The sequence below is a fragment of the Acartia tonsa genome, chromosome 4 (genome assembly GCF_053477335.1).
Source record: "Acartia tonsa isolate MP-2025a chromosome 4, ASM5347733v1, whole genome shotgun sequence".
In the NCBI taxonomy this organism is placed as follows: Eukaryota; Metazoa; Arthropoda; class Copepoda; order Calanoida; family Acartiidae; genus Acartia; species Acartia tonsa.
This window is the reverse complement of record NC_137263.1, coordinates 49,036,080-49,048,120: the sequence shown is the minus strand read 5'-3', so window position 1 is coordinate 49,048,120 and position 12,041 is coordinate 49,036,080. Positions and strand designations below refer to the sequence as shown.

Genomic DNA, 12,041 nt, shown 5'->3' with positions numbered 1-12,041 from the left:
ATTAATTTTATCGACCCACAATTAATTTAATGAATTTAATATACACAAAATGTATAATTTTACAAATAGGTATCTATATTTAATGGTGTCATATCTCTCATACTTTCAAGACATATCGACATGAAATAAAGACTTCAAAATACAAAAAAAAATATCCTTATACTATATTTTCTTTCTTCTTTGAATCTTGGAAAAAAAAATTCCTTTTCCTTAAATGTTTAAATTCAAAATCTAAATTGAACATTGTGTGACAGTTTTACAGTTTTATTTCCAAACTACCAGAGCTTCAATTCAAATGCAGGTCACTGAAACCTTTTCTTTCTTTTACAGGATAAATAAAACCTGGCATACTCTGCAGTTAAGGGCGTATACGTCATTTTTATTTGGTTTAGGTTGGAAGCTGTTTACAATGCCTTTAAAAAAAATACGTCATACAATTATAGGCCGATACACAGACTAAATTACCAATGACAGAACAGATACATTTCAGTCGACCAATGGTAGGCCAGTATGATGGCCTTTTTTATAGGCACTATAAAAAGTATTTTAATAACCCCTTGATCTATTAGTATATAGTTTTTAGAAGAGTTATAACTTTTCAAGAACTTCTGTAAACATCTTTCACATTTTCCTAAAAAGCATTTGAGGTGGGTGGGGGGCAGCTACCAACCCGCATACTACAACCTTGCTCTATATGTATACTTTTATAGCTAATGTATTCAGTTCACGTTCCTTTATTTCTTCAATTTTACTTCAATTTTATTTGCGAAATATATTGCCAATTAAATCTATTTTAATTTAATTTTTAAGCATAAAAAGAGGATTTATTTTAGAGTAATTTTGTAAGTTGATCGTTTTGCATGAATTGTCTTAAAATCAGAAGAAAAGTTTGGTAAACAATACTTGTGTTTTTTTTGTCTCATTGCATCCTATCAGGCTGCCTGTGCAGTGGTTTAGAACATGCCTTACTCCGTCGGATGCTAATCGGATTGGGCAGCCAATTACTGGGAGTGAAATAAAATTTCTAAATGAGTTTTACATAAGTTAAATGTTACTAAAATTTTCGGGTTTTTTTATTCTTTAGGGAAAACAGAGAGAGAGAGAGAGAGAGAGAGAGAGCTTCTAAGGAAGCTTTTTATAGTGCGTATAAACATGACGTCATACTGGCCTATCATTGGTCGATTAAAATTTATACTGGCCTGCCATTGGTAATATAGTCTGTGTATTGACCTATCATTGGTGATAAGTATTGTATGACGACATTTACAATTTTAAGTAAATGCGTAAGTTTTTATGATAACAAAGCTTATTTAAATTATAGTCTCTGCGGTGGTGAAGAGCCTGGTGATGATGGCTGGGGAGCTGGAGTACGAGGACTTCATCTACGAGAACGGTACAGCCCTGTACCCCATGACTGGTCACCTGATGATCCTTCTGTTTGTGGTTCTCATCAGTATTATTCTCATGAACCTTCTGGTCGGTCTCGCTGTCTCAGATATACAGGTTTTTAAAAGCTAAGATTTTCTATAATTAGGATAAGTCAGTATATTATGTACGTCTGTACGCCCTCACGTAACGGATAGCTCTTATAATATATGTTAATTAATGTTAGAATTTCCCTTTAGATTCTAAACTTTGCATGGTGATTCCTGTAACAAATAGGTAGAATATAGAAAGCGTAGCAACTCTGTAATTGTTACCATAATGTCCATACGTCCAATTAAAACATGCTGATTAATAATATTGGTTGACAGGTTGGGACACTCTTAGCTTAAACTAATCAGAATTTAATTAAAGTATCCAACTTTTTAAAGCCAACCAAAGAAATAGTTGTGTTTAGAAAACTTTTGATAAGGGTATATTATTCATTCAAATATCCCCTCCTTCTCTGTATTTAAGCTTATTTAGAATTAAGGTTACTTTTTAGATTTTGGCCTAGCAAAATTCATGAATAAAAGTAACAGGAAATGTGTGTGTCTGTCTGTAGCAAAGGATCTCTATAACAGCTGACCCGATATGGTTCTCCTTTTGAATGTAGCTTCTCATAGGTCTTGAGAAGGACTATAACTTTTTATGGGAGGGTACCCACAACCCTCCCATGAGAAATAGCCATTAAAAAAATATGACTCCCTCCCCAAAAAAAAATTACTTTTTCTTTTTTAACTAAAATAAAAACGGGGAGTCGAATTCAACCCCCCAACATCTCAAGTTCATATAGAGGTATTCAAGGGGTGTAGCTACAAGTTACATTATAAAGTTGAAAATATGTTTAGGGATTGCAAAAATGCGCTGGTTTGGACCGTCTCGTGCGACAGACAGAACTAATATCTCATATAGAATCTATGCTCTTCACGCGGCTTCTTCATTTTCTACCTACAAAGTTTCTGGATGTCCTACACCAGGTATGTTAGGGATCTAAAGGGATAAGACAATGGCGAATAAATTGATGTACATCCCCAAATATGATACACACAATTACCCCTTATGTAGGTTACAAATAGTGGTTGAAACGTTTGGACAAACAACTAAATTACAAACCAATCAAAATTCTATAAAAGAACCCAAGGTTTTAAGACAACGAATAAGAAACTTTGGGGACTGGTGTAATAAACAGCCCATTGTCCCCTCCCTTTCTTGGATCGAGCGCAGCTAATCTATGTTTCAGTTCTGTTGTATCCGTATGTCTGTATAATTTTATAATTTTTTAGCCGATTAATAACCGTTGGATTAAAACCGGTTCCGAGTCAAACTGAAAAATCATGTATCGTGTCGTATTATAGACAGCTTTCTACGAATAATAAAAAAAATCTTAAAATCAATAACAGTTAAGTCGGACTAGGCCAACTAAATTAGTATTAATCTTATAATATTTGTTTTACTATCCGCGGAAAATTGTATTATGGGCGGTAGTGCTAAAAATACTTTCTGCGAAAATCAGGTTATGATACTATGCAAGAAATATACATTATCATGTTTGAAAAATTATTATCATACAGATAGATAAAAAGATTAATATGTTTCTGTTTTCTTTTTTTCTGTAAAGAATAATATATCAAGAATATTGCGATATCATTATATTTTATAATATTTCATCTTTGCTAGAAGAGCTACTTTATAACAATGGGATGTCCGTGTTGGTCAGTGATATGATTCAAACACAGAAACAAGACAAACAAAATAGATAAATGACGCAAATAATATTTTTCTAAACTTTGTATAAGGGAGTGATTTTTATCACGGAATTTCCGTTAAGGTATGTGTTCTAAGACTTTAAAACAGGTGTAGAACGCTAAAAAATGGCATGGTAGATGCTTTAATGTTGTATTTTCGGCGGTTCCGCTGTCATTTTTCACAAATCCACGTGATACGCAACTGCTATGCCAAATTTTAGAGTTACTCCTGTAACTGTTTTATAGACTGTCTCCATTTTAGCCAATTTTTTTTCCTTTTTTTAACATTTGATAAAGCATTTCATTTGATGCTTCGCTACTTTCAGATATTATTGTCCTCTGTATAATGGAAATATTATTTATTTCATATCCGTAGTTATTAAACTAATGATAATAAATTATGTATTTTTTTTTTTTTCATGCCTAGCTGGGAAACTTTATCAAAGGTAATACAATTTGTGTCCTCCAGTCTGTAACTCTCTGGAGAATTGTGATTTTCTCGGGTTCTATTCAAGATAGACGGTTGAAAATTTTCTTTATGAAGACTCCCAGAACAAATGAACATCCAGTATATAATTAACTTTGTCCCCTGACTGAATATCTTCTACTCCTCTGATTCATTTTTTCTGTATTTCCATTCAGGATTTTTTTGTGTTTCGCTGCTTATGGATGTTATCATTCATGTTTCTAAATATAAGCAAGCATAATCGATAAATAACTACTTGGGTGTTGCACACGATTTTCATGTACTCTAAGAAAGTGATACTTCCAGCTGGCTTAAATAACGATACCTCCCCAACCACTTCCTTTACATCATCCCCTCCCCTCCTACGAGATGAACGATGTCCAAAATAGCATCCAAAATTTACGACAAATTTTCCCCCGTTAATATATCCACGTATTTTCTACATTCAATAACACAACATATTTTAGAATGCGTTGGTGGTACCCCATGCGTATAACTGGAGCTTCACCATCCGTCCCAATGATCTGAGAGAGGACAGATTATCCAGAGATATCACCGAGAGTGTCCATGCTCTGGTTGCAAGAAGGTTAGACTTGTAGAAAATATTTTCCAGTATGGCTTTAAAACCGACTCATATCCGGTGGATAAGAACTGGTTTTCAGTCACACTGAAAAATTATGTTCGTATTGTTTTATATTCAGTAAGCCCGTGCATTCGGATCTCGGGGCTTGCAAAACTTGTTTTAATATTATAATTGTATATCTTTATATCCGCAGAAAGCTGTTTATAATACGTTGCGATAAATAACTTTTTTTGGACCGACATAGTTCTCCTTTACAGAGTAGCTTCTCATTGGTCCTGGGTAGGATTATAAGTTTTTTGGGAAAGAATACATTCACCCTCCCAAGAGAAATCGCCCCTAAAGAAATTATCCCCCCTCCCCCCACCAATAAATGGGTTATCGAATTCAATGATTTTTGGTTTAAAGTTTGTGATCTATGGAAATACTGGTCAGAATCAGAAGAACTTTTAAGGAAAGCTTAATTGTCTTGGGGTAGTTCTAAAACATTTTCCTGATCTCCTGCACCCTTCTTTAGAGGCTTGGACCGAAGCATGTCATAGGTTGTGGGAAGGTTTTTATTTGTTTGTAGGGTATCTCCATCCTCCAAAGTTAAGAGAAATCGCCCTGAAAAAAAATATCCCACCCCAATTCTAAAAGAAATTCAACTAATAATATCTGACTTATTATATTTTGTTATATGCTTCACATTATACGAGAAAAGAATTATTTACATGATGTAATTTACAAAAGAAAAACTTTATTCTAGGAAATATTATTTATTCTTTCCAGCTGAATCGTCATTCGAACGAAATCAAACAAAAACTGCACTTTCTTAACAATATATGTACATTTTCTAACCAATAAGATGGCTGGATTGTTCCTCTCTTGTTTTCTTATAGGCTGATTTAGAGAATATGCATCTAGATTATATCTAAATATTTGTAGACACCAGTCAAGAAAACGACGACCTTTCTCTCGGTACACAGCACGCGCTGGCAAAGTTAGGAGGGAGAAAAGTTTTGCTGGACCTGAGGAATCTGTTTCTACCAATCACATTCAGGTTATTTTAGGGATCTTAGGGAACAAGACAATGGATGATAAATTGATGCACTGCCCCCCATGCCCCCTTAAATTTAAGCCATTTCATAGGAGTAGGCTTTTCTTACCTTTTTGAATCTGTATAACTTTCATTCAATGTCTTCCACCCTCCCAGGGTTATTTAACAGAGCTGGATCTTTAAATCATTTTAGTGGTGAGCCAACTTTTCACCAATGAGAGCACAGCATTTTATAAAATGCCGCGCTGTGATTGGCGGAAATTCGGCGCACCCAGATCTGGCTCACCAATAAAATGATTTAAAGATCCAGTTCTGTTTTTATGATAATCCTGAAATTAATAAAAGAATCTTTCGTAATTTTGGTAGCGAAGCTACTCTATAATTCCAAATTTCATTCTGACTGTCAGACAGCTCCTTTTAGAGAGAAACGCGATACTTTACCAATATTTAGGATTTAATGTGAAGATTGTATAACATCAATGAGTATCCAGTACATAATTTACTTGGTCCGTCAGTCTGTCAGTAATGCTCTGATGGTCATTTTATATATTTATCTAACTAATTCTAATATTTCATTTTACTATCCGCGGAAACTGACTATACTATGTGATAAATAACTATTAAATTATTACAGGAGCAAATATTAGATATAAGATCCGGTCTGACTCTAATCAAAGGACAAAACAGTTCTATCAGAAGAAATTTAGATGTTATAAAAGGTAAATGGTTTATATTGATTTGCGGAAAGTGTCATGCGTGACGTCATAAAAATACGTCTTTTATCCTTCCCTTTTTTAGGAGTTTACTTTCCCACTTCTCCTCTCATCCATCCTTCATTTTTAGACGTATTTTTATGACGTCACTTATGAACCCTTTCCGCATAGCCGTTCATGTCCTCCTGACATGCAGCTATAAATTAAAGTAGTAATCATTGACATATTACCGACGATATTATGGCTACTTAAGATGATTAATGGGACTTTAATAATACTATCTTTCAATCAAGAGAAAACAAACGAATAAATGTATCTAATTCCAAAGACTTTATTATGTTAAACTGGCACATTGAATAAAGGCTACATGTCTATTGAAAATACACCAATGCTTTTTAGGGAATCATTTAAATTTAATTACTAAAAATGTTTTACCATATTCTCTAATCTTCGTTTTATCAAGAACATTTATGTTCATGATTTTTTTAGTATGACTTTATAACCTGTTCTTCGGGCATACTGAAAAATCATGTATAGCTTTGTATTACAACAATTTTCTCGACTATTAAAATAAAAATCATAAAATTGATCCCAGTTTCGTTAGCCGAGGCCTTCGAAGCTAACATAAATGGTGTTAATCTTATAATTTTTCATTTTAATATCCGTGGAAAGCTGTCTATAATACGATGCGATAAAATAACTATTCTTTTATTCTTTGTTTAGCTAATGTGCAGCTACTAGTAAGCAGTGGAAAAACCAAATATGAAAGCCTGGACGAGCAGGGAAAAGAACCTGGTGAACCCGTGACCATTAATAAGAGGAACAGAATTTCAAGAAGATTGCACAAATCTTTAAAGGTCCAGATTATTTTAATATTATTGAGCTTTTATTAAAAACTAAGTGTTTCTACTGTTAGGTGGAAGCTCTTAATAGTTCCTTCAGAAAAAGACGTCATACAATATAATGACCAATAATAAGCCAATATACAGACAAAATTACCAATGGCAGGCAATTATACATATTAATTGACCAATGGTAGGCCAGTATGACGTGATTTTTTTCAGGCACTATAAAAAGCTTCTGTCGGAACGTAACATCTGTTACGTATAGCTCTGATTGCTGATTTAGGTATGCTAGAAACGTCTAACCTCCCACAAGGATTTCTGTAATAGTTAGGTATAATCTGGATAGCGTAGCATCTTTATAATTATTACAGATGGTCATCACGCTCATTTTAAACTTGTTAAATGGGGTTGTATAAGAACCTTAGCTTTTCTCTGTATTTATGAATTTCTCAACGTGTCCTTATTAAGCATCCTAATTTTAGACTAGGTAGATTAAGATTTTTAACTTTCAAATTTTCAGGGAATATTCCCTAGTACAGACACCCTGTCTATGAAGCAGGACAACGAGAGCTTGCGTGACCTGGTGAACAACCTGACCAACCTGGCCCTGGCCATCACAGAGGACAGAAAGGAGTACAACAAGCTTAATAACAACAACAGTATCAAGAAGAAGAAAACTGGCGAGGATATTGAGCCTGGAGGGCTGGAAAGAAATAAAACTGAAGGTATTTACAAGAAGCTTTTATAGTGCCTTTAAAAAATTACGTCATACTTGATTGATTGATTAGCCATAGTCTCTTAGGGTTTGGACCTAAGTAGTCATACTGCCTGTCATTGGTAATTTAGTCTTTCTATCGGCCTGTCATTGGTCATTTGTATTGTATGACGTCATTTATTATAGTCACTATAAATAGCTTCTATTTACAAAAATAAAGTTAATTAATTGGCGCTTTGCCTCTAAGTGCCTTATTTCATTTGTTTATTAATTTAGTTCAGGTTATATTGGTTACTAGGTGGCCCCGCAATATAAAAGCACCGTAGAGGTAGGGAGTACCGTCGAGGTTTGGCATAAAAAAAACTACGTAGCAACCAAAAGAAACTCATTTTGACGTTACATGTTCCATTAGTTAATAGTTATTTATCATATTTTCGTAATATTGTGAATGCTAGAAAGGATATTAAAATTATTTCAACAATTTTGGTCATGTGATCAAAATTTGAATTTTCCTTCTACTAATGCCCCCTCTGGGGGCGAAGTAGGTGGAAATTTAAATTTTTGTCACTTGACCTTAATATTGGTGAAATAATTTTGAATGACCTTTCTTGTATAAGCAATATTAATAAAATATGATACTTGGTTTTGTCTCATTCTCTATCTTTTTCCTAAATTCAAAAAAGTCTATCAAAAAATTTACATCATCTAAGGGTGAACAATAAATATCTCTGTCTATTTTTCTCTATATTTCTTCCCCCTCCCCCCTCCCTCACTTTTCTGTCTATTTCCTTCTCTCTCTCCTCCTCTTTTGTACAGTCATTTATACAATAGAGATATCCTAGAGACAGCACAAGGGAATTTTGTTTACATTATGTATTATTTATAAATTGTTGAATATCTTAGGTTAAAGCTTTCCTTGGGTGAAATATTTGAAGAAAATATTTCTTCCATCATATAATGTGAAGCGTATGACACAACATATAATAAGTTAGTTATAAATAATTTAATTTCTTATAATAAAGTTAGCTTTCTAAAAATTATATCATTGCAAAATTTAGTTGCAAATAATGTTGCCTATAGGGCTGTATTTCATATACAACAAAAAGTGAACAAAGGTTTCTTTTTAAGAAAAAAATGGGGTCAGATTGACCATCTATGTCTAATGTTTATACCCACATCAAATATTAAATTATAACAATGTACAGTAGAGTGGATCAATTTTGGACATTGAATTTGTAATCAACATCTACAGTTTAAACGTCATATAAGAAACCTAAATATAAAAAATTGATTTTGTCCTTGAGGGGAAATGGGGGGAAGGTGTTTCCATGCATTAAAAATTTTAGAAGTTTATTCTGGAGGTGCAACTTTTTTTCTTTCAAAGTATTGCTTTATGCATCTTTTTGAATTTGTCTTGTTGATTAATATAAGAATATCAAATTGGTTTTAAAAAATATTCATCCAAGCATGAAAAATCTTAAATTAAATGTAAAATCTCTTGGTTTTTAAATTTATTTATGGATTTTTCTTGCTAGGATCAATAGTTTTAAAAACAGATTTTTTATTTTTATTCTACTCTTCAAGACAAAATTGGGAAGGTGCATAAAGCTATACTTTGAAAGAAAAATAATTGCCCCCCCCCCAAAAAAAAAAAAAAAAATTCTCCCCACAAGTGTCTTTCTAAAAGTTTACATGCATCAGCAAGCCTCCCCATTATCCAAAATATTTTCTTTTCATTTTTTAGTCTCTTTTATGATGTTCAGACAGAAAGTGTATGTAGCACATTTAAAATTAGAAAATCATTGAAAATCAAGCCACTCTAATGTACAGCATTTATTTCTTCAATTCCACAGTACATAATTATTCCTGTATTTAAATTTAACATATAATATAGGAAAAAATATTCTTGTATTTAAAATTAAAAATCATGTTGGAATTTTTTTTACAATTTTTAAATTTTTTAATAATGTACAGCAAATTATTTCCTTTTTATCTCATGTTTTGAAATTTATAAGATAGTTAGAATAAATTACAGAAATAATGAAAGTTTTAAAGAAGAGAGCGTCAGGGGGGGGGGGTTGAGGGGGGTTTCTTCCTCAGAAAAAGCTTGGGCTTAAATCTTCAACAAATAAAGAAAACAAAATTATTTTAAAAATTTCTTTTTTATGTTAAATATTATTATTTTTGTGACACTTGATTTTGAATGACAAAAAATGTTGAAATAAATATTACCCACTGTATGAAATGTTAAATTAGAAATCAATAATGATGTTGGAAAATTTATTCTCATTTTATACTCTGAAAAAAGGAATTGACAAAAAATAATAATTTTTATTCCAAACTTTTAAAACAGCATGCCTATTTCTTATTGGTTGACACTCGAATTAAAATAAAATAATGAATATTATTTCAAGACCAGAAATAAATTTGAAATAAATAATTTTCTTTTCCCTATATTTTTTATTCCAAAATGCCAAGAATTAATTTTGAAATAAAATAATTTTCTTTCCAATATTTTCATTCCTTTTTCTTATTGGACGTCATTTTGTGTCCAATGAGAAACTAGTGTTTAAATATTTTAAAGCTTATTACAGCATTTATTTTGAATATGATAATAGCAACATTCTTTCATTAAATGTGATAAAAGTCATTTTTGCAATTTTTTCTTTTGGTGTTGTTTTTAGAGGCAGAAATTTTAATGAAATATATGTACTTCTAATCAGGGATCTAAAGGGATAAGACAATGACTTATAAATCTATTTACATCCCCAATGATGATACACGAAATTATCTCTCCTGTAGATTACAATTGGTTGAAACGTTTGGACCAAAGTTGTTGAGCCAACAAATAAGAAAACTTAATATAAAACTATAGACTAGACAGCCCAATGTCCTCTCCCTCCATGATTTCTATTTCATTTATGCTTACTATTTTTATTAGACACTATATTATCAAATGTTGAATTAAGTTATTAATTATTTAGAAGATGTTGAATCACTTGATAGCAATGTTGAAATAATTGATGCTGCAACCGACTCTGCCGTTCTAGCAGAAGATGAACCTGACAACACACAAGATGATATTCAGGTTCTTGCACAAATTCCAAGGTAGTGAATATGCCCACATGGGGGAATTTATCGGTTCGAATCTCGGCTTAATACCAAGTCATGAATAGAGGCGTTAAAAATGTACCTACTGTCGATATGACAGATGCGCGACATTAATAGTCAGAGTAGGTGGATGCCTTGACCCAAAACAGGCGTATCTTATTCTACAAGGGTCGTGCAATCAAAGGATTGGTTGTTTTTAAGAGGATTGCCCGTTTAATCAAGCATTAACTTAATCTTAATTATATCTGATGGTTTTTATATTGGCCCAGAGGGACCAAAGGCCTCTGCCAATCTAACAGGGATTAAATCTATGATTCTTATTTTATTTTTTCATAAAAAAATGTCTATGGCATATATGATATGCTACACGAATTTTTAGTAAGACTCTTAACCAGTTCTAATCAATTAATCAGATTTTTTTTCAAATTTTAGATCAAGCCGGCAGGTTGGTAGTCTAGACAAGAAGCTGAAAAGAACGAACATAATGCGAAGGCGGGAGAGCCAGGCAATACTAAATGGTCTCCGCAAGACTCGTTCATCCTCCGGTATTATCGAGACTTTTGCTGCTAAATTATGACATCTGTCTCATGTATATTCAACAATATGCAAATATGCATAAATTTGTAGTTTTAGAAATATAAAAGGTTTGGATCTAGTTAAGTTCACTTTAAAATGTTTTTCTGGTAACGACTATATCCAAAAATCTATGAACTTTAAAGGCTGATAGCTGTCAAACGGCTGGACGTACATGTCATGTCCGCGCACCTTTTTAAGCGGCATAACAAGGCCTATAAATTATCTGGAACAGCCAAGATCAAAATAAAGCACAGGAAAAGCTTCACTAAAGAAAAACGCGTAAATTTGACTATTCCAGATTATTTGTAGGCCTTATTTTGTCGGTTGAATTTTTTTGCGAGCATAATCTTTAAGTTCAAACTTAAGAACGTTAGCAACTTTTAAAGTTCAAGATTTTGGAGATAATCGTTACCAGGAACGTTCCACCATGACTTACACTAAAGTCTTTAGTAACAAATCTACTCTACAATTCTATTTATTTTTTAATGTTATCCCTAAATTAGATGTTTTTATTTTAAGTACAAATAAGAAAAAAATGCTTTCATTATTAAAAGCGAAGCTTTTCTACATGTAGGATCGGTCATCATTCCGTAACGGAAAGCTTTAATAGTTAATTTGGGCAAGTTTGAATTATTCCTATCGATTTCAACTTGAGATGACGATTCCTGTAACTGGTACAATTTAAAATGCGTTGCAGAAAATCCGTAAGTCCATATTAAACATGATAATTTTTTTAGCTTTTTAAGAAATCAAAATAATTATTTGATTATCCCACCCATTTATTTGATTTTTAGTATGATTATACGGGTATAATCAATGTCATAAG

At 32.5% G+C, this 12,041-nt stretch overlaps 1 protein-coding gene across 1 annotated transcript in view; it reads left to right on the top strand.

Annotated features, from left to right (window-relative positions):
- LOC145315514 (transient receptor potential channel pyrexia-like) overlaps positions 1-11,905 on the top strand; it is a 67,066-nt gene extending 55,161 nt beyond the window's left edge. Inside the window, exons 22-31 of the mRNA XM_080155495.1 lie at positions 255-301; positions 1,322-1,503; positions 2,274-2,402; positions 4,104-4,222; positions 5,144-5,258; positions 5,890-5,974; positions 6,692-6,825; positions 7,334-7,538; positions 10,513-10,636; positions 11,072-11,905. Of these exons, the coding sequence (XP_080011621.1) occupies positions 255-301; positions 1,322-1,503; positions 2,274-2,402; positions 4,104-4,222; positions 5,144-5,258; positions 5,890-5,974; positions 6,692-6,825; positions 7,334-7,538; positions 10,513-10,636; positions 11,072-11,216 (1,285 nt within the window). The 3' untranslated portion in view covers positions 11,217-11,905. The remainder of the gene's footprint in view (positions 1-254; positions 302-1,321; positions 1,504-2,273; positions 2,403-4,103; positions 4,223-5,143; positions 5,259-5,889; positions 5,975-6,691; positions 6,826-7,333; positions 7,539-10,512; positions 10,637-11,071) is intronic.
- The last annotated feature ends 136 nt before the right edge of the window (positions 11,906-12,041 follow it).